Genomic DNA, 23,854 nt, shown 5'->3' with positions numbered 1-23,854 from the left:
GGACATCTATGCCACTCACCTAATTTTTTTGAATCATTGTAACAATTTTCATCTCTGAGATTGCACTCTGTGGTAGAATATCTTAGACTTCCACTTTACATCTTTCAGACAGTTGTTTATTCAGCTCATCTATTCATTTCAGCTAAATCCTTCTGAAACAACACAAATTTCTGACTGTAATATTTTAATCTTTTCTAATAGCAAATGAAAACCAATCTTCTTTGGAAGTTACTTACATTTTTTTTCTTTTCTTTTCTTTGGGAGAAGTCTAATAGCCTAAATCTGGTCTCATATTATATTTTCAACAGAAAAATACAATATGCAGTGCTTTCCAAAATAACTGAAATTGTACTTTTAGAAAGTAGAACAACAGATCTGATCTTCTTTCTCTTGTAACATGATTTATTCAATTATTTTTCCTCATTACCTGTCATTTCCTGGTTTTGCAATTTTCAGCAAGCTATTTTTTAATATCCAAAATTCATGTGGTGATGTATGCTTATTTTATCAATGAAATGATACCCTGAAATGGTGCATGCCTTTTAGAAGAGGAGTAATGAAGACAAAGATTAGGTGTCAAAGATGAAAGATTTGATCCCTGAGTCAGTAATGATGGCAAGATTTTATGGGCAGTAGCTGCATAGGTGACAGTAGCAGATATTTCATTATGACGAAGTCATGAAGCAAAACTCCAACAAAAAGTACCCCAGATAAAAAGTGGATTGAATAAACTTTAGCTACTGTAGATTACTCTAACTCTACATTGAATGTAGAGAGAGTCTAAGATGTCTGGCTTTGACAGTAGAATATTAGGGTGATGAAATGGATATTGCTTTCTCTCTCTGAATCTGTCACATCTGAAAGCAAGCAAGTCCAAGGTACTGATGAAACTATTTATGCATCATGAGTGCTCTTAGGTCACTGAAAAGGAGGTTTGGTCTATTTCAGCATGTTGTATATATTACTGGAGACTTTGACTTGTTCATAAGCTGTGGATGTATTGATCTGGAGCAAATTCTACTCTGGAAAAGCATGTGCAAAAACTGATTGAAAGCTTTCTGAATGTCAGGCTGCTCTTCTGTTAAGCGGAAAGAGCATCAGATTTAGTCTAGGTATGTGAATTCTAGTTTATGCTAGCTGATTGTAACCCAAATAAATCTGTTCCAGCAGAAGGTACAAGTGATATAGAACTAATTCCTGTTGTATTTTCATTGTGACACCCACAAAGAAAACTTTGACAAGATAACTGTTAGCATGGGCAAGATCAAGTTTTACAGCTTCTCCACAGCTCTGTATAGTTTTGCTCCAGCATGGTTTATTTGGCCTCTAGGGTGGGACTGCATGTGACTTAGAAAAGTGTGTTTTTTTAAAAAAACCCAGAAGACCCCCTTAGACTAGGGTTACCAGTTAACTAGGTTAAGCTTGGGCTCCTCATACCCTGCATTTTTATTGTCTTCTCCTCAGGCTTTTTAAGTGTAAGCAAACTGAAGCCATTATGCAGTACCATTTCTCTTGAAGAATAGGGTTTCAACTTCTCTGGGTGTCAACAGGGACCCAGTAGGAAGAAGGAGATTAGAGAGTTTATTACCAGAGCAGTAACTGTATATGTTGTTCATGGCTTTTTTTACCACAATGGTCTATTCAGAAGGTTGAATGTAGGAAATGGGCTAGGCCAACTAAATGCTGTGCAGATTTTAGCTACACATACCCTGTAGCAAAACACTTATGTATGTTAGACTGGCACATACCTATAAAAGTATGTTGAGAAAAGGTAAAAACAAGTGATATTGTGCTGTACTCTGCCCCTTACATGTGTGAGAAGATATTAAGGTATCCCCCTCTTTTACCATTTCACTTCACAAAAACTAGCCTGAGATTCAATAATGAGCTGAAAAAGTGTTGCATGTTGGGACAGGGTTTAAATATTAAAAATGAGAAAAATAATTATTTTTTCTCTTTCCTGATCCTCATTACTGGAGGTTTTATTTCTTGTTTAGTTTATGTGTGAGAATGACCCTTTTGAGGCATTTTTGGCCTGCATGCTGACACAGTAGCTGTATCTCACAATCCACTCATAATTTAATTTGCACATTTCACAGAGAGAGTTTTCACCCCCTTCTGCTTGGCAAGGCCAACTTGTGGACTGCATTAAACACAGGATTAATGTAGATATTTCCTGTATTTGCAATGGTTTCCATACCATAGGATCTGCAAGGAAAGTATTAAAACAGCCAAAGTCAACGAAAAGTAACCCTTCAGCAGTTAAGCAAATGAGTGCAAGATGCATGGATTTCCAGAAATAAGCCTGAAACTGTAGGTGTGGTGAGCATTCACCAGGGACTTAGCCATTAAAATTACAATTTTTTTTCTAGAAAAGTAAATTTCTCCTGTAACCTGTTGGCATATGGATAATGTGTAATAGCTATGAGAGAAACGACCCTGTATTTTCATGCTGCCTGCTGGTGCCTCCTACCAGTCAGTATATGAAGCTTTTGATTTGTCTGTGGAAGTTTTGTAAGCATCAGCTAGAAGTGTTTACAGTTAATGAAATGGCTTATGCCCAAAGGTGGCATTCAGACATATGTTGTCATTCTGGGATTTTTCTGGTGGCAAAGACTTGTTCTTTTAAAACAAGGAACAAATTAGTAATTACTCTGTTAAGTTTACAGTTACCCATAAACTACCTGAAAAACTAGAAAGATAGTGAAGAAATTTCTCCCCTGTCTTGAATTCAGGGTAAGTTTCTCTACAGCATTGTTGTCTTGTGGCCTCTCTGTGCTATAGCTAATACACAATGTGAAAATTCAGCATCAATTTCATCCTCTCAGAGTCCACTGCTGTCAGAATTTGAGTTATTACAAGTCTCCTCTTCTCAGCACCTGTGCTTTCACTTTGGTGTAACCCTGTCAGTTATAGGAGGTTTGATTGTATTTGGGAGGGTGGGAAAGAAGGAAATTAAGAGTATCTGGTTCTCAGTGTAGCTTTTCTTAGTGAGGAGAAATAATGGTGGCCAAGAAGGGACTTGTGAAGGAAAATCTGATGTGAGAACTTTGTGGGACTTTCCAGGTTGTAATGTGGATGTAAGTGTGGACACTGCTGCCAGATGCAGAGGCCTGGATGTGACCTTTTCTCATGACTCTGTCACTCCATTATATTTTTTTATTCCAAATTTTACAGTTTTAGGTTATGCCAAACATACAAACAAATTGGAGCCAATATCGTCCATGCAGTAAACACACTGGTTTCATTCCCAAACATAGTACAATTTATCTTCTTTGTTCAGATGAAAAAGTATGTGTAAAAAGATTTATGTAAAAATGTATATATATAGGTGTGTATATGTGTATTCCTTTTTTATTTATATACCTACATATTCATACAGTGTAATGAGGAGAAGCCTGATTTTTTTGGTGACTGTTTCATGGCTGAATTATGCTCAGTCACAGTGCACACACTTCATCTGAAACTTACCTTGTGACTGAGGCACTTGTAAGGGCTCTCTCAAATGTGTTCTCTAGTGCCTATTACTGTCATTGAAAAACTACTTTAGTTTTCTTGTCAGTGAAAACATTCATAGGATCTCTTTTTCTACCCAAACATGGGGTTTTTTCAGAAAACTTGCAGGAATTTAAGTTTCAACTTTTATCCCTTTTATCCATCAGAATTTGCTAAAATTGCTCAACAGCTTCAAACCTACAGCATAAAGTATGGACAGGCACAAACAGCAGTCACAGAAACAAAAAAAAAGGACATGTTTGTTTCTGGCATGCTTTATAGCTCTTTAAGAAATCTTTATTTACTATCTCTTAGTTGTGTTTTCCACATATAGTTCTGGTTTTTACATAGATAAAATATTCTTAGATTGCAGACAGTGGGGGCTTTTTTTTTTTCTATCTGTTATTAGAGTGTGCTTCACTTAAAAGCAAAGAAAAGCAGTATATCGGATAACACCCACACTCCCTAAATACATAAATCTGGGTTGAAAAGTTCAGCCTGATTAATTCCTGAATACTTTGACCAAGATTTGTTGAAGCTGGTCCAAGTTTTTAAATTCTTGACTATCAACACATGGAAATACCTTCTCAGGGGATTAGAAAGTGACCTTAAAACAAAAGCACATTCTGGAACGGGGCAGGAATATTTTGCTTTTTCAGGTCAGGCCAGGCCAGCTGTATCTCATCTCTAACCTGAATATTTATGAGCTGTAGGAAAGCTGGCAATTTTATACCTTCTTACAGATTATTGCCAGTTCTCTCTCTTGATGGTGAAAAATTTTTACCTCTTTAAGGCTTCTGAAAGTGACTTTCCTACTGATTTGCCAATAGGGTGTTGTAGATCAATTTGGAAGGTATGAGACATTTATTTTTTCCAATCTGAGTAAGCATATATTTTTAGATCTCTGAAATAGTGATTGGGTGATAGTATCACTAATGGGAATTAGTTTATCTTTGTAGAAGCATGGATCAGCAGTGGGAAATCAAAAATCAGATCTCCTTGGGTCAGTGAAGAATCCTATGGGCATGCAATACAAATTGCAGTTCTACTGCAATCTCATTCTGTCAGTGAAAATCTTGCCCAACTTTGAACAGGCCAATTTTATGCAAGGAGGATGCATATCAGAGGAAGTCTGTTGGTAGCTGTATAACAGACACTTCACTGGATGGCTCCTCTGTCCTCATTCAGGCAGGCTGAAACTGGCATGAATTCCAGGTTTTTTAATTAATTTAAAAGAAATACAGGTGGTCACAACTATTCTGTATCAGGCAGGTGTTTCCATGTCTTCTAGCAGTGCATAACTCAAGCAAGCAAGGCCTCTGCTCTGTCTATCCCATTCTTTAATTAGACTCCACTATCATCATTCTGTATTTAAAAGGTTAATTTTTCTAACTCTATTTGATTTATTGCTAGCTGGATTTCTGTGACCTCCAAGTTAGCACCCTGAGTGTGTGTCTCTTGATGACCACAGAAGTGTGGTCACAGCAAAGCCAGCAGTGGCTTAGCTCCCTCTGACCCAACAGTAGGCACAACCAGCTTCTGTCACCCTTTGAGATCCCAGCTGGCCCTGAGGAAAGGTTCACCCAATGAATTAAGGAGGATTTCTTACATCAGAGCATCAGATCATTCTGTGGTTTATAGGAGTGGATTTCTATTACCATGCTGCATAAAGAAAGGTTTGCCAAGTGAAACAATAGAAAACAGATACAGGGGTCCAGAAAACATGCTCTCCCATCAAAAGAAACCCCTGTGTAGCTGTTAGGCTGGATCCTTCCAGGTCTCAGAGCTCTGTGCCCAGGCTGCTCTCTCAAGATTTCTGTAACAAGACACAAATTTGACATACCTTGCAGTCAGCACCAATAGGTTTTTTGCATTCCTCACAGGTGTTGGAATAAAGATTTTCATAACATTTCACACAGTAGGGGCTGTCCTCCTTCAGGATGTACTTCTTACCAAATAGAGACTCTTTGCAGTAGTGGCAATCAAAGCGTTCAGTCATGTTGGTGTCCGGAGTCCAGCTATCCTGCCACAAAGACAGGAATAGGCACATGTCAGACTGAACTACACTTGACCCAATGCCCCAAGAAAGGTTTATCAATTCTTGTTTTTCACATTGTACCTCGATTTCAATCTGACTTTCAGTCAAATAAATGAACACAGTAGGAAAAAATTGGTCTGTAAATTTTGCAGTGCAGCCCATCTAAATCTGTTGATCCATCTTTGGCCAGACCTAGTGCTAGAGATGAGAGGAGGGATTAAACCCTGAGTGTGAAGAATTCTTGTGGGATTTGTAAATGGAATTTGACCTATAGGTCTGCAACAAGAAGGTGTTTCTCTAGGGGATGGAGGGACTCAAGTCCATTAAGAGGATGAGCCAGCTAATCTTCCTTCAGAAGCAACATCTCCTACATAAGGCAAGAGAAAGGTTTACATTGCGCGTAGTCTTGAGTCATGCACAGACTATCAGGCACCACATGAGCTTCTGCACCTTCCTTTTCTACATTCTCAGCAGGCCAGTGTCTGGCAATCATTCCCCCACAGGCAGACACCAACCCTCCATCTCTGCTCGTGCATGGGACTATGGGGGTGGAAGGTGTAGGATCGGTGACTGTGTATCTGATTCTCCTCTGATGCACCTGAAGAAGTTCTCCAATAGCTGTAGTGTATTGGGACACAAATGGGAGCTGGCTCCTGGGTGTTCTGGCTCAGACAAATGTAAAAAATTATTATGGAAGGGAAAAATCAAGTAGAAGAAACTGTATATGATGTTTCAGCTTGTCTGAATTAAGTGCAATTGATGTTTCCTCCTCAAGTTTTGTTACGTCTCTATAATTTTCTGGATGCACACACAAGCAAAGATGACACAAATGCCTTTGATGAACATTTATTATTGCCTGGGACAATTTATTTTGGATTTCATCACAGTCATCACCTTCTTTCTTAACCTGAGGCTTGCAGCATGTGGTGCACCTGAAATCTGGAGGGTACAGCTGGAGGAGGGCATAGCTGCCTGCTTAGGAAAGGGAATTTCCCAAGCAGAAAGTACATGCCACCTGGACTGCATGATCTTAACTGCCTGCCAGGCTGCATCTCCTCTTTAAGGCACATCTGATCTATAAATCCTTAAATGTTTTGAGTACTAATAGCTTAAGTGGCTACCTCTGTCTTTCATGCACAAGTGACATTTGCAGCATCGGCAGTCCTTTTGCCAACTTCAGCTCTCAGTTTTAAACAAAATGTTACTTGCTTAGTGTTCTTGGCAGAGGTTGTTGATTTCTGGAGTTTGTCCTCTCCCTCTGGCAGTGGGAGCCACCCATAGGGCATTCTGAAATCCTCAGTTCTCCCCTAGGATTTCAGTTTTTATTATTATCTTTCATTCTGTCTATCTGGGATGTGTCTATCAAGGTTTTAGGGCTGTCTGAATGGACAATTTTTTTTAAATGGCCAATCCACTGCTGAATTTTGTAGTGACTAGCACAGACTGAGGGGTGAGTGTGTGAAGTAGGTAAGTGATGTCTCCACTGCTGGAAAGTCTTATGAATTCCAAATAACTACGAAAGAAGAGAGACAAACTAGCAAGCCCCAAAATGTGCCTGGAGGAAGCACAAATCCTGGCAGCTGGTCTTCTGTGCTTCTGACAACCCAGGACTAGCAGGGCAACTCCTTTGGCCTGCAAAATGGTCTAGGAACTAAGTAACTTTCTTATCCCAGAGGGGAACTGGGAGTATGTAGGGTGCTCTTTGTTCTTAAGGAGCAGAGAGGCTCCAAGGACTGATAAGAACACAGAAGGTAAGAAGATGTGCTGGAGAGAGAAGTGCAATGACCACCCAAAGCTCCCCTGCAGCCCATTTCCAGCAGCAGCAGCTAGCAATGGAAGTATAGGGCAGGAGAACAAGGGCAATACAAAGGGACATTTCCTTAACAATTGCTTCCAGCAAGTTAGTCTCCTCTTGAAATACACCTGCAGTCTTTACCATTTAGTAGATGATAATGGATTTTCCTCTCTGTTTTGAGCCTGTTTACACCCCTAACCTACATAATAGGTTTGGATTTTCCCAGGAAAGAACAGGTCAGGACTTAATTTCCTTCTGGAGTAATCTCAGCAAAATGGAGTCAGACCAATGTACACTGAGTTATATGTGTAGATGTATGACTAAGTCTGAGAGGAGTGATAGCTTTTGTTCAAATGGTCTGTGTTTAGGACAAAAATCTGTACTTTTTACTTGACTATATTAGGTATTTTTTTCCAAATGATAGGATTTTGTTGCCCATTTAATGTGCATTATTGCTAAGTTAAAATGTGAGCAGAAACCGCTTAGGAACTTGCATTTGTCACCCTTCTTCAGAATTATTTCTTTCTAACCCTGATTTAAAAGTAGATGTGAGATACTGAAGAGTGAAAAATTTCTCTTGATGTGTAAAAGCAAAAACTATAGAGTGTGATTCCTTTACAAGTTTATACAATTTCATCCAAAGCTGCTAAATGTAAAATATAGAAGTGCTTTGTGATTGGAAGGACTGTTCCCTTAGAAGTGGGCATTCCTGTCTCTTGGTCACAGGACTTCCCCTCTTGAGTGCTGTATTGTCTTCTGGGTGCATTTCACTGGAGCAGAGGCAAGCATCATGTAATAGATGTATTTAATAATTGATATAATAATGTAATAATTCAACAATTCAAAATAATTCAGCAATTATTTAATACTTGCTGCCATGATTTCAGAAAATATCTGGGCACAGCCTGCAATCCTGAAAGAGATCTAGTTTTGTTAAATGTATTCTAAGATTGTCCCAGGGGATTGTCCCCCTCACCCTGAGCAGGGAGAGGCAGTCCACATTTCTACATCTCAAACAGATTGAGGGATGAACTCTGCTCTATGAAGACAATACAGGGACAGCTCTGGATGAGATTTAAGGAACAGCTCTAGAGATTTGGGAAATTGAAAGACAAGATCTGCATTTTGGCTTTAGTTATGTGAATCTTTTATTGGATCTGGGACCAATTTTGGATCCAATGTCTTTTAAAGTTAGGAATTCAGGTTCGTGTGGTTTCATTCAGTAAGCTGGAATTAAGGTCGAAGCATCCCAAAATTCTGGGCTATTTAAATCCAGGTCTTGGACTGAATCTCATGATCTACAATGTGCTATTTTGAGCATATTGTACAGAGTTTTCTCCTGCTCCAGAGAGAATTAAGTGTGAGGTAATAATGGGTCCTATCTACTAAACACGAGAAGGAATTTCAAACAAATAATTTCACTGTTGTCTTAAAATCAAGGAATGTGAAATTGTACTGAGCAGTATTTTTGCCTGTCACTTTGTACACATGGTCCTTTACATTGCCACTCCATTAATTCCTGTTATATAAAATCCCATCATGTTTAGCTTAGTGTAAGCTATATGCACTGTTTTGGACTTTAGGGGAAAAAACCAAAACAGGAGACTTGCACAGCTGTGAATGGACACAAATTGCAATTCAACCTCCTTGCCATTGATCTATTTCTTTCTCTTGTGTTTGATACTTGTTCACCATAAAGTGTTGTGGGACAGAGGCTCATCATTATTACAGCTCCTTGTGGTTAAAGATCTTTAGATTTTATTACTGCAGTTATTCTATACTTAAACTTTTTCAGATTGCTCTCAACATAATCATGATGAAGAAATTGATTTTTTCTGCCATTCAGTCTCCCTCCTACAGCATCAGACATAGCAAGTACATCTCCAAAAGGGAAAGAGCTTTCTGTTTCCTGCCCAAAAGAGAAGCTGCAGCTTATGCCAAATGTTAGTACTACCCACACTCTGTCTCACAGGAAGAAAGAATTGGCAGAAAAATTAACAAAAAGTTAGTAGACTGACTCAAAATCTATGCTTCTTTCCTCTTCTTTCCCTGTTTGCTCAGTCTCATTTTACTGGCAGTAATTCCTAAAGTTGTTATATTACTGCACAAATATTAGGGCTCATCATGTCATTAAGAAATTATCCAGCATTCCCCCATCCCATGACACTACTGACTACTGAAAAAGCAGACCTTGTCTGCTTCTTCAGCTGTGTCTGCAAGCCTAATAAATGCTGTTGTGTCCATCTCTTATTTCAACTTTTCCTAGGGGGTGTTGAGCACTGAGAGATGCATCTGCACACACACAAGAGAGAGAAAGAGGCCAAGGGGAACTATCTAAACCACGTAGGAGTTGTTTAGTTTATTCAGTGAAGTTCTGACCTCTTGTTGTAACAACATCTGGAGACAGAGAATTAAGCCCCTGTAGACAGATGCCAAAGGAGGGCTTGCTGCTGACTGAATTAGGTGAGCAGTGCTGGGGCTTTCTCTCCCCATGCCCCTGGATCAGTATGCTGTGTTAACCACCTGCATAGGAAACAAAAGGTCTTCCTTGAAGATGTACAGGCATTTCTCCCACCTGACTATTTTTCCAGAAGAACAGTACACATGGAGAATTTTCTGTTTATTTCTCTTCCCCTGAGGAAGGAAGATTTGTGTCTGGCAACTCCAGTGACATGAGCCATGCAGGTTTGGAGCATTTGGAAACAATTTATGTTAATGCTCCAAAAGCTAAAATGAAAAGATTTATTTACAACCATGATCTGACAGTTCAAACTATGCTGGTCTTTCTGGCAAAAGGTGATTTTTTTCCTTGCAACTTAGCTGCTCTTACCACATTCATTATCTATCATCTTGTTGCAGCAACAGGAAAACAATCTTGGAAGACCTAAGCATCTTTCCAAACCAGACCATAAGGCCATGCAAGGGGAAAAGAGGGAAACCTAATTGTATTTATTTTTAATTTACTTTAGAAAAATAAGGAATAGCCATTTTCTCTTCATCAAAAACCAGGAAATTTGGTTTAATATTTGAAAATTATAGTAATAAAACCATAAAATAATAAAAAATTGACCCAGAGTAAAATATCCCCGTCATGACTTTAGACGCTAAATTTTAAAAGCTATATAAAGAAAAAAGTTTCATTTTTAATAAAGTTACCTTGCAATATTCTTCAAAATTACATTTGGATTTTTCCAAGAACTCACCTTCCTTGGAAATGGCTGACTTATTTTGTGTATGGTATAACATTCTGATATCTTTTTTAGAGTTGTTTTAAATCTCTGCAGTGCAATTTTCTGACCAGACAGACTGCATTAACATATGCAGATAACCAAAGCAAACCTGGTTCCTGTCTGGATTGCACAGTCAGCCTGTCATGAACAGGAAAGTGGACAGTGTGCTGGGTAAGATTGTATTCCTTAGCAGAACATAAATAATTAAAAAAAAATGAAATAGAAAATGTTTATTGTGTGGCAAGGTTCCTCATGCATCTGGCTAAAGTAATCCCAGTTACAGCAGTGGAGAAGGAACTCACCACTTGTGGTTCCTGTGTGGTTTATTGTGTTTGGCAGTCAATAAAGATCTGCTCCAGTCTAGAGCCACTCCAGCAGTGGTAGAGCAAGAGCCAGTAGTAATATCTACAAATGCCACAGAAGAACTGAGCACTGACACTTTGAAATTGTACCCCACCAATTTTGCTCTATGGTTATCTCAGGCTGATTCTGAAATGACTGAGGGTCCATGGTCTCACCCATATTCCTGCACATAATTCAGTTACAAAAGAAGGGTGTTGAAATAACATGGAACATTACTTAAATCTGCCATAGCAAGGAGGAGCACAGTTCAAGTGGAAAGGCTTGCTTTTATTTTCTATTTTAAAGCCTTTTGAAATTGCTGTCCTCCTTCTTTCTCTTGCAAAATAAGCAAATGCTTGTTCAGAGGAAAGGTCAAGTACTTGATCCTGCTTAAGCATAAAAATTTCTATTTCTAATAACAACATTTAAGCAGATAACAGAAAATTATAGTGGAGAAAACCAGTATAAGATTAATAAACCTTTTTATTATTTCTGGCACTATCCTGCAAAAATAGTGTACAAGCTAAATGTCTGCAGACATTAAACTCTAACAAAGGTTTGTTTTTCCAGAAAAGCATTGCTTTCTCTTATTGTCAGGAACACTGCTAATCTCAGAGAAATTAGACTATAAGATAAAAATACCCAGAAATGCCATGTGCTACCATGCAGTCATGTTTCCAAATTTTTCTGTATTTTTTAAATCCTCCTTACTACTACCCAAAAAAATTTGTTCTGGCACAAAACCAGAACAATGTCCCAAATAGCCTGTGTTTCCCTCTTTAAAGAAAGGATGGAAGAAAAATTGGGATGATTCTGTGGAAGAAGAATGCTTTGGTTTTTGTTCTATCCTCTACCAGCACAGCTCTGATTCTGTTTACTGAGGTAAGACCACAAAGCCCCTTGTGTCTGGTTTGGGGGACCAGTTAATGCACATCTTACAGCTGCTGGATAAAACTGCTGGATAAAACTGCTGTGGCACTGAATGCCTTGGGGCTGTGAGGTACCCAAACTTCCCTGCCCAGCCAGAATGCTTGTGGCCTTCCAAAATGTGACAAAGGAGACTACACGAACCTTGGGGCACCCATTCAGCTGGGCATATTTTAGCAAACCAGATCAATTGCACCTGCATGAAACCAGTTAGGCCCAATTTGGGGGGGTTGTGGTTGAAGACTGTGTCCAGTCCAGTCCAGCCAGGACACAGAGAGCAAAACTGGACACAGAGAGCAAAACTGGACACAGAGAGCAAAGAGAGCATCTACTAAGATTGAGACAAAGTACTTGTGGTGTGTGAGAGGTACAGAAGAAAGCACAAAGACATAGAGAGTCTGATGAAATGGACATAGGAAATCTTTTTGTGGGCAAGATTATTTCCAGCTGAAGAAGGAAGATGTTGAATCCACCATGGAGAGCTGCATGGCATAGTAGGAGAAGGTGGAATTCATCAAAGGTGAGATCCTGGTCTCTGAAGACACTTCTGCTCTAAATCTCAAGGGTGCTTCAGAGCAATGACAAAACACATCTATGTAAATGATTGCAGGTATTTCATGGCTTTATGCAATTTGCTGCTTTTATTATGCAAGATGAAGTGAAGAAACAGTGCTGGGTTTTGAGCCCTTACATTTCTGCTTGCTGAGGGTCTAGAACTAACACCATCAGAGTGATACCTTAGAACTTTCTCTGCAGTGGTGGATATATTTGAAACTTTAAATTCAGGAATTTTCTATGAAAGGGAATGGTGAATATGGTGAATATGTCAGTGTTATGCTCACCTGCATTCCTCCTATGGCATATCAATATATGTACAGTAACCATTCAGTATCCTAGTTGATATAATCCAGTATAATATAGAAGGGTATGTGAAAAGGAACAAAATTAACTTTATCACCTGGCATAGGTATTTTGATGTTCATGCTTAGGAGAAGGCTCTACTGGTTTATAATCAAATTCTGTCTATATATAGCTAATTAATATTGTTGAAATGTTAATGCTTCAGTGGCTGTCAATGTATCCAAGATTTATTTTCATGAAACCTGTCATTACCCTGCCATTTCACATTCTCACTTGTGGTGAATCTGCATCACAAATAACTGTGCATATGTAAATTAAATATTAAAACTACACCATTAGAATTAATCAGTCTAAAAATGCAAATTATGAGATTCCCCCAGTCTCTGAAGCAGTACCCAAGTGAGGGAAGATGATTGCCAGAGTTTGTCCAGAGATGCTCAGGACAGATTTACCCATCAGAGAAACATGGATAAGACTTAGACCTGAATGTTCCTGGTCCCTGGGGACCCTGACAGACTGTGAGCATGCTGGCCAGCAGCAACGGGAATTGCTTGTGGCTGATGGTGTTAACACTTAGCTGACCTTCCCTTAACTCTGAATATCCTGGCCCCTGTGAGATGAGGCAAGGCAGGGAGGTGAGGACACCAGCAGGTAACACATCACTTGGCTCTGAGGCTCAGAGCTCAATGCTCTGAAGCCAGGGGTCTCTCGTGAATATAGGTCTTTGCAGCCCTCCTCATCCCTTTGTTTTGGAATGAAAGTTTGAATTTGCAGTGCAGTGCAGCAGAAACTGTCATTAACCCTTACAGTTATAGGAGTTGTACTTTGTCACCAGTGTTTTGAGGTTGTTTTCTTTTTTTTTGGCTTCTGACATTCAAAGCATGATGGAATCCTGGCAGACTGTGTTGTGTGTGATCAAAGGAGTTATCTGATCTCTTTACTAATGCAAGGTGTGCCATCTGGGAGAGCTGATGCTTGTATGGACAGGAAAGATGTGATTTCAGGGAAAGTGCTATCCCTGGACTTCTCTAAGGAATGGGAAATAGATCATTATTTGTTCTTGAGTTCTTCAGTTGAGAATCATCATTACATGCTCTGTGTGGTAGGAACTTCACATGGACAAACAGTATCTGACACAATATAGCCACCGCTGGGAGATAACAGTGATTTCACAAAAACTAATAGTATTTTCCTGTAAATCCATACCACCTGGAAGTGACTATTTGGTGCTTGCATATGTAGCACTGCCGCTTTCTGTGGGAGCACATTTGGCAGAATGGTGAGAACCAAAATTATCTGTATTTTATCCCAGCACTTTTTGCCATCTTGGGCTTTTTCAAAAGACCACAAGAAGTGGTTCACCCCCTCGCCTCAAGTGTGCTAGTTAGATGTAGATGTCAGCTGGGAGCCCAAGGTAACTTACAAATTTGATTCCTCAACAACATCATTTTATATCTTTTCAGCTGCCCCACTCACCTCAACCACATGTTAGTTCACAAGCCAGAGGTCATTTTACCCTATGGCAAGAGTAAAAGACAGTTTTATTGGTTCTCTGATCAGATTTTGATAGTAATGCTAGGCTGTGTCAGGAACTGAATTTTCAATACAGCAACTCATATCCTTTTAAAAATATTTCTCCATATGTCACCAAGAATTGGTAAGGTTTTATTGAAAAACAGCAACCTTTAGAATCCATCCTTTGCCAGTTATGTCTACAGGTGCACAAAACAGACCTAAATTTTTGTAAAATAAACAAACACATGGGGGTTTTTTGGTGCTGGTTTTTTTTTTTTTTTCTTCCATATCCAAATGCTTGAAGCAATCATGTTCAAAGTTTACCATCTGGCTGATAAAAGGCACAGAAGATTTTGCCCAGAAACCTGGGAGTCCAATAAATTAATGAACTGATGAAAATAGGGTTCACAGCAGAAACCCAGAGACAACCATAATTGGAGCATTCTTTCACATTTAATGAATTTGTGTATGTAATAACATAGATGGGACCAACAGATAGATGTTGGTCCCTTTTAGAACAATTCCTGTTCAAGACAACATATAAATACGCATAACCATCAATAAATGTTACAGATACTGACCCTGACAATCTCAATGTCAATTAGCAATCTTAGTTAATATACCTCTAGATTGGAGTCAGGGGGGTGGCAATTACAGACTGACTTGCTGGTATCTATCTTTTTATGACATTTGCTGTACTCAGCAAAGCTGTGTGTCTCCATACAGAGCAAAGCTGGAATATGCAGGTATTTGGTCAACTAAATAAAAGCCGTATCCCTTGGGGGAAGTCAAAAGTTTGGAACAGCCATCAATGCAGACAAAAGTTAGTATTTCCTTTATTACATACACAGAGAAATCCACGTTAGCATACAGTAAGGACTGGGTTATTGTGGCTGCGCATACATGCACACAGAGAGAAGCACAAAAAGAAGGAATGCAGAGCTAATAATTGGGATTTGTATTCTAATTTATTCTCTCCACATAAAAAGAAGAAATACAATGCTGATGGCTACCTATTTTTCCCATACACAATCTATCCACGCTGTTTGCCTGCAAAGAGGAGAGGCTACCTTTGTTTCATGTGCATCTGCTCTTGCTACAGTACCAAAATGCTCCTTTGTTGAGCCCGGCAGCAGGAGTGCACGGAGGTGTAAGGAATCTAAGACCCCATCTTCTACTTTTTATCACCTCCCCGGTGGATTACACACGCAGCACAATACAGTCATTAAAAATAGTTACACATGAAAAGACCCGGTGCCTCATCAGCTCGCTGATGTGTCACTTTACTGACGGACATGCAGCAGTAATTGCTGCCATAAGAAATTTGTCTTTTTGTCCTCTTAACACCCCTGCCCGTGCACTCAGGAGAAAGGGGGACCGGCAATCTCTCTCCTCGCATCCTTCCCCAATAATCCACGGGGATATTGAACAACCCTCTCCTCCTCTCTGCACCCTTTGTTTAAAGCGACACCTCCAAAGATGTGTTCGGGGAAAAAAGGGATATTTACTTACAGAGCAGTAGCGGGCAGTTAATGCCACCTCCTGGACCGGGGACAGGGGGTCACATCCATTAACAAAAGTGCCAAGAGCACTCTGGCCTGCCCGCAGCCGAGAGCTGTGCAGCCAGCTGGGGCTTTCAAAGAGCTGCCTGCACAGAGCGGCTCCGCCGAGCGCAGCTCTGCAGTCAGCGAGTGTGGAAAGAGGCTGCTGCCTTCCCCAGCCTAGTGAAACCCCTCGCTATCATTTTACCATATAAGGAGACAAAAGCATCGGAGACTCTCATTCTTTGAGGCGCTCTGCAGCTGGCATTCGACACGTTCTCTATTCCAAGGGTGTCAATACTTCCCCCTCCTAAACATCTTGTCTTTCTTGGCCCCCTTCCTAAAATAAGGCTCCCTCTCCCCTCCTCCAGCCTTTGTTTCCCTAAACCCCTGATGCTTATTAATAACACAGCTTTGCTAAATCCGAGAGCTCGCTCTTTGCAGAAGGAGAGGTTTTACAGCAACTCAAGCCCCAACATTTGTAAGGCTCTTCACCTGGCTGAGATAATAAAGTCCTTGGTTAAAATCAATATGAGGCTTTATTTGCTTTGGTCATTTTGCCTGCTGAATGTCTTGCCAAAGAAGAGTGAAACAACCTGTCTCTCTTCTTCTTTGTGGAGAGATGCACATTTTTACAAAGACCACGTGTGCAGGCATTTCTTTATGAGCATTCAGACCCCAGTCTAATTTCTCTCCACCCTTCTTTCTTGCCAAGCTTCCCCATAATCAGGAGGAAAATGAACAAAAGCAGGGGAAATCAATGAAACCAAAACCAACCATCTTTTTCTAAGAGAAAGCCAAAGGAACAGATTGTCTCAGCACATGCTCAGTACCCAGTTGAGAGCCTTGCCAGTGTGCACATGGTAAGAAGAGGGGGAACTATTAATCCTACTATATCAGGAACTACTTTTTCTGCTACAAAATCCAATTTCATTTATCAGCCACTCTAGCAGAGACACATTCTGCCAATCAAAACAATGAGGGTCCTGGGAAACCTCCCAGAGGGGAGAATTTGGATCAGAAGCAAAGGGAGAGCTGCTCTCTGCAGCTTGAGGTGTAGGCTGGGGAGGCATTTCAGGGTAATTCTTCAGTAATGACTGGCGCTTGCCAAAGGGAGGTGCTTTAATATGAATCCTTTCAACCTTAAGGGAAACCAGAAGGATAAATATGTAAAGCCCATTGTCCCAAGAGAGCCTTGCTGTTGTTTTGCATGCAGAAGATGCCAGGCAGTCCAGTGTTGGCTACTTGGTTCTGGCATGTGCCTGAGCAGTGGTGCAGACATGCACATGGGTTAGATCACAGTTTCTCCTGCAAGACAAACTTGTGCCAGAACCCTGCCCTGTACTTGCTGTCCTCTTATGCACCCAAATGTAGGCAGATTTGGAATGGGGGTGAAATGTGTTAGTTGGCCTCAGTGTTACTCCAAATCTAGAAAAGCAATGGTTTTAAAATGGTGGGGAAGGGCCATTCCTAGTTCTTCTATCAGAAGCTACCTCTCCTTTACAGATGTAAGTTATTTTGATGATCAGCAATGATCTGGTTGTCAGTTGATCCAGCCTTTACTGTTGAGTTTTCAAAACAGGCTGACAATGGGCATACAGGATTAAGGATGCCATGGCAATTAAATCTGATTTAAATCAAAGCTGCTGCACTCCAGGGGAGTCCCTGACTCTTCCCTCGAATTTGCAGTGGCACTGTAAAATGAATTAAACCAGGGAGTGAAAAATTTTCATTGAACCCATGAGCTACCTTGGAGCTGCTCCTATATCTTGGGAGAGCTACTGGCTGGGTTTCCAGCCCCATCAGTGAGTTCCTGGATGCCCTTGGACAGCAGATTTCATCTCTCTGTTTGTTAGCTTCACAAATAAATATATATTTAAATAATATATATATTATAACATATAATATGTATATTATATATAATAGTATATATAAATATATATTATGATATATAATATTATATAATATATATAATATATATAATATATGTATTATATATTATATATATTATATATATTTACACAAATAAATATATATTTTTATATAATATATATTTAAATAATATATATATTATTTATATCTGTAAATATAAAGCTTAGGACAGCCAAACACATGTGTAAGTTGCTAGGAAATTTACAAAGGACTAGCTAGAGCATAAATATAATAGGAGCAATAGTTTCTCTCTTTTAGGTTAAACTATTGCATAGTGGCAACAATAATAATTTATTTCCATCTTAGTTTCTGTTCTTACCTCAGCTCTGATTTAGTGGTGCACATAAAAAAGGGAAAAGGCCTTCAAGGTAATTAGAATTGGGCTATTTGATTCCAAACTTTGCTAACAAACTAAACATTCTGAATGTGTTGATTTTTTCAATTTCCATGACATTCTTAGTTCCCCATCTGTCTATTGACAGCTACTGCAGCAAGTCTGACAGAGATTTTTTGATGATCCTTGATACAAGACAGGTGTTTCTCATAATTATAAGTTTAAATATATACTGGCTCCAGCTGAAATGATTTAGTTTATCTGTTGCGGGTCTGGGTTGACTTAAGGAGGATAAAGGAATTTTTGCATATTTTAATATAACACTTCTGACTCCTTGAAAGCAGAAGAGCCTCTGCTGATTTAAAACCCATTGGTTTGTGGGCTCACTATGGGACTGGACACTCAGCAGCCACATCAAGACTGTGTGGGGCTGTGAAAGGGATGAGGAAGGTGATCAGGCAGCACCTTCCCTTATCCCAGGATGAGGCGTATGCACTCCATCACACACTACTAGGGAAGATACAGGGAATTCAGACCCCTTACCCCCCTTCAGGACCACTCACTCCACATTTATCTGGCAAGTAAATATCCATCAGTGATTGGTAGCCCTGCCCAGCCTCTTTCCCACCAGACTCAAATTCAACAGGTGTGAGTGGGTGGGAGAGCCACAAATTTCATTAATTTTCAGAGAGATGGGGAGGAAAGGACAGAGGCCCTTTCACTAACAAATTCATTATGCAACCCACTTCTTCTTTTTCAATAGGTATATTTTATTTTTAGTTCATTGGTTCTCTGAAGAACCCAGCAGAGATCAGGCATCTTCAAGGCTTCAGAGGAGTCATGACAATGAAAATAGGGGCAGTGCTTCCAACAGTGGGCCTAAACCAAGAGTGGAAATGCAAGTTCCACTACAGTGATTTAGAAATTTATCCTATGGTTTATATTTTCCTCATGTGTATAGCATTTACATAGCATATATTGCTTGTTCTTCAGTGGTTTGTGTGTTTAACAGGTTAATTCTACATGTAGAATGCTGTACTTCCATATGGGTAAAAAAGGTGGAAATAGTACCATTTTCATAGCAGGATTTCTCAGTGATTTTACTAAGCCCTCATAAGTCTCATTTCAGCTACTGGGCTGATGCTGGAATAACTATAATTTCAGCACTTATCTCCTTTTCTGGCTGAAAAGAATGAACAAAGAAAAGTAGTGGAAAGAGACAGCTGGAAGTGGAATATTTTTATTTCCCCCAGTTTGAGACATGAGAAATATAATGTCTCTGAGAGAGCAGGGGAGGAGAAAATATACACTTTTGGGTTTGAAAATGGCTAAGCTACTGGCTGATTCCTTACTCCACCAATTTATCCTGGAAACTGTTAAGTTCCTTTATCAGAATTCTACTAATCCCATTTTTGATGCTTGAATCTATGTAACATAAGCTTCAATTGAATATGAGAGGGTGCATTTAGGAGAGCTGCTGGTTTTGGCACTAAGACTTAGGAAGGAGTGTAGACTAGTGCAGAGGTTGCATTTTAGTTCATTAAACCTAAAATAACAGGTATGCAATATTAAATCTTCCTGAAATTTCATACTCATAAAATGTTCACAGATATGTATTTTCCCTAAGAATATGAGGAATTTGAAAAGGATAAAAAGATATTTTCAGCATGTATTGTCTTTCCCAATTCAGTTTCCAAGTCACAAGATTTTGTGCAATATTTTGATCTTCCTTTCTTCCCCTAGGAGACTCGAACTTCAAGTAGAAAGACATATCAGGTAAGAAATATCAGAATTTCACTGATTCTGATGAGAGAATTACAGACATCTTTGGACAACCCATTAAAACCACTCCAGCCAAGGCAGATAGAGAAAGTCTGTCTGCTTTTGGATGATGTAAGACTTCTACTATTGATGTTTAGCCTAAATCAATGAGGAAACTTTAATGATTTAGAAACTCCAATCTAATATGTAAAAAAACCCCAAAACTTCCATGTTTACTTTCTTAATACTTTATAGTTTTCACATGCAGTGTTCAACAATTTTCTTCAGTAATTTAGAGAAAGGTGCCATGGTTCAATATCATCAAAGAACTTCTGATTTTCATAGGAAAAGTTATCTTTAGAAGGATGATATGATGCTATGAGACTCAGATACAAATGTATCTCTGTGATCACAGGGTCTGACATAGAGATGAAAGCATTTTTGACCATTATGGTCAGTTTGGACAAAGATTTCATTAATTTTTTTAAGTTAGATAGGACTTTTGAGCCAGTTAGCCCCAGTTTCATTCAGGAAAATCTATCTCCTGAAAGAGGTGTCCCAAAGTGAATATGGCAGTGAGACACCTGTGGTCTGTCACTTTCTGTGTAATTGCTCCCATACCCTTCTCTCTGTGGACAATTGAGATGTAGGAGAGGGCTTACAATGGATGACCCAAACAGAAAGACAACTGTGTCTCTTTTTCTGATGCTTTCCTCTCTCCCAGCTGAGTACAAACAGCTTTTATCACTGATGTGCAGAGGAACACAATTTGATCACAGAGGAGTAGTGCAATGATGCTTGAAGAAGCAGACAGAACACCAGAGGAAGCCTCAAGGATCAACCCAGGGATTAAAGGAATGGTATCTGCTAAGGAAAATCCCCCTTGCTGTCAGATGAGTTTCCAAAAGCTGGGAAAGCTGAGGCACCATATTACAGGACTGACAGGTCATTCACTGGACAAGCAGCATTGTCAGAAAATCTATCCCAGGACCTCATGGATTCAAAAAAAGCCATACAGGCCATTGCAGGATAAGGGCAGCCCATCAAACAACTCCCCAGGCAGTAGCTGCCTGTACCATGTGGGGCAGCCACCCTGAACAGCCCTCACCAGGCTGTGAACTGTGTGAAGAAATAATGAAGATTTACAGCAAAGAGAGTGGAAGACAACAATTCTTATGGAATGCAGCATTTTCCCCTACTTTCCCTAGCATTCTTTCTCATTCTTTCCCCTCACTAAGGAGGGTCTTTACTTTTAAGGAAACTAGAGTGAAATATTCTGGTCTTTGCCATCTTCACTTTGGCTTCTAGGTGTTCACTAAACCCCTCAGCTCCACAGTTTGTTCACAGTTTGTACCAAGGGTAGAGACCTTAGTGGCATGTCTGCAGAAGGGCTTTGGGATAGAGAGATGAAATCAACAACAGGTCAGGGGTCTTCATATGACTGTAAATGGTAATAGTGTAGGGACCTATGCAGAGGAGCTCTTGCTTCATTCCTTTGGATTCAACTTGACTGCCATATGGGGCCTGAATATGACTGATGGGAAGAACCTTTTGGGTTTCCTACCCTTGCAGATGGAATCTGGGATGTAAAATTACTACAGAAGTTGCAGTAATTGCTGGTCTTCTGAGCTGGCAAATACTACCCCTTAATTTAGGATTTATTAATTTTCATATAATCATGATTTATCTTTTCCTATTCTAGATGCATGAAACAAACACACTGTGATTGGTCCAAGAAATTAATGACTCTGTGTTTCTGAGTGCACCAGAGACCTGCTATTCTGTAAAAAATAGCTCCCATTACCTGTGGTGTTCCCAGCAGCACACTTCTGCATTTTTAGGCAAAATCCCCTTTCAAAGTCTTTCTCCCTCCCACTGCTCCACTGCTCATAGCTTCCCCAAAACCCTACTTCGGGGGGTATAACCTGCTTCTGCTCCCCTTAGCACTTTTTCTGCCTGCACTCCTGATCACCCTGCACTGTTATTACCCTCTGGAAATAACCAACAGCAACGTTTGAGACTCCCATTTCACTTTATCAGACAGCCAGAGGCCTCAGGAACTCCTGAGCAAAGACAGGTTTGAAAAACTGAGCAGCTGGCAGACACCTTAAGAACTCGCCTAACTAATTTCCAGGGCAGAAGTGACAATGTCCAAGTCACCCCTGGCAGATCTCTGTCTAATTTTTCAAGGAAGGAAGGAAGTGGCGGAAGGAAGGAAGTGGTGGAAGGAAGGAAGTGGCGGAAGGAAGGAAGTGGCGGAAGGAAGGAAGTGGCGGAAGGAAGTGGCGGAAGGAAGTGGCGGAAGGAAGGAAGTGGCGGAAGGAAGGAAGTGGCGGAAGGAAGGAAGTGGCGGAAGGAAGGAAGTGGCGGAAGGAAGTGGCGGAAGGAAGTGGCGGAAGGAAGTGGCGGAAGGAAGTGGCGGAAGGAAGTGGCGGAAGGAAGTGGCGGAAGTGGCGGAAGGAAGTGGCGGAAGGAAGTGGCGGAAGGAAGTGGCGGAAGGAAGGAAGGAAGGAAGGAAGGAAGGAAGGAAGGAAGGAAGGAAGGAAGGAAATGGCGGAAGTGGCGGAAGGAAGTGGCGGAAGGAAGTGGCGGAAGGAAGGAAGTGGCGGAAGGAAGGAAGTGGCGGAAGGAAGGAAGTGGCGGAAGGAAGGAAGGAAGGAAGGAAGGAAGGAAGGAAGGAAGGAAGGAAGGAAGGAAGGAAGGAAGGAAGGAAGGAAATGGCGGAAGGAAGGAAGTGGCGGAAGGAAGGAAGGAAGGAAATGGCGGAAGTGGCGGAAGTGGCGGAAGGAAGGAAGGAAGGAAGGAAGGAAGGAAGGAAGGAAGGAATATTTAGACTGAAGTTTTCAGTCTAACATTCATGCTTGTAAAGGATGAATAGTGTCAGGAGAACTTGTCATTTGTAGTTATTCAGATCACACCATAGCAATATGAGAATCACTGAAAGCAGGGTTCCTCCAATTTGTTATGCTGCTCTTGGGAAATATCTTGGGAAGAAAGTGAGAAAACAATGTAATGATATCTCTTCATAATACTCTGCCAGCCTCCAGCAACTTTTGGCTTGGGGATTTCTTAACCTGGAGGCAGTATTCATACTGAATATCACTTTCATGAACTTGCAGTTCCCTCCTGATTGCCTGAAAGGAAATTCACAGTTTCCAGCAGGCTAAGATCAAAGCTGATGAGTAGGTAGCTCTACTCTGTGTAGCTGAAGAACCATCTTCCTTGTGTTAATTTTGAACATATTACCTACTAGTTTCATTAGAGGCCTCCTAGGTCTTACCTTTGGAGATATAATGAGAAACTTTATTCATATGCTACAGGCTGTTCATGTCTTTGTCAATCTTTATATCTCCCCTCAGCCATGTCTCCTAGGCCAGGGAGTCCCAGTCTGCCTGTTCAGTCTGCATGAAAGCTACTTCTCGTGTTTTATCACTCCTCCTTAAAATTTTTCAATATGACAATTTAGTTTTTCAGGTGATGTGGCCAAAACTTTAACATTCAGTTTGCATTATGGCTTCATGTGTTCTGTTGGTTTTGGGGTTTTTTTGCAAACCTATATAACCTTTAAATTTCACACCCAGCTAAACATTTCAGAACCATTACTTTATAGCTAAAGTTCCATTTCCATCCCATGGTTTTATGCTCATCTACATTCAGTATAAGAGGCTGTTCTAGTGCCCACTCATCTTTTTTGCTTAAGATCCTTTTCTCTCATCTGGTTTCTCAGTCTTAGAAATTCCCACTAATAATGTCCTATTAATCTCTTTACTGTAAAACCTATCTTTCAATTGGTTTTATGCCATACATGCAAATATCTTCCCTCTTATCCTATTACTGCTTAGGTGTTTTTAAGGTTTTGTGGTCAGAGCCCTTATTGAATACATGGAAAAGGACAAATAGGCAGATGCTGCCAACCAAAGATCTCCTGTATCTCTATGCTGTTTTTCATCTTACAGGAACCTGGTGGATTTGAAGAACATGATTTCTCCTTACCAAGGTATATTGAATTTCTCACAATGTATCATATTTACCCATCTTCTCTACCCTAATAGTGATTTCTACTAAATTTGTCAGTCTTACCAG

General features: G+C 40.1%; 1 protein-coding gene across 4 annotated transcripts in view; it reads right to left on the bottom strand.

Annotated features, from left to right (window-relative positions):
- Nucleotides 1-23,854, bottom strand: part of FHL2 (four and a half LIM domains 2) — a 38,536-nt gene that overhangs the window by 8,752 nt on the left and 5,930 nt on the right. The window contains exons 1-2 of one of the 4 annotated variants that reach the window (XM_071430754.1): nucleotides 15,716-15,853; nucleotides 5,339-5,513 (exon numbers count right to left, since the gene is read on the bottom strand). In XM_071430754.1, the coding sequence (XP_071286855.1) occupies nucleotides 5,339-5,494 (156 nt within the window). In that variant the 5' untranslated portion in view covers nucleotides 5,495-5,513; nucleotides 15,716-15,853. Of the gene's footprint in view, nucleotides 1-5,338; nucleotides 5,519-15,715; nucleotides 15,854-23,854 lie in introns of those variants that run through there. The other 3 variants (XM_071430753.1, XM_071430755.1, XM_071430757.1) reach the window with 3 other exon arrangements.

This window comes from Agelaius tricolor, unplaced genomic scaffold (assembly GCF_023055355.1).
Source record: "Agelaius tricolor isolate 1412-34295 unplaced genomic scaffold, bAgeTri1.0.p SCAF_7, whole genome shotgun sequence".
NCBI classification, from domain to species: Eukaryota; Metazoa; Chordata; class Aves; order Passeriformes; family Icteridae; genus Agelaius; species Agelaius tricolor.
This window is presented reverse-complemented; position numbering and strand designations above follow the sequence as displayed.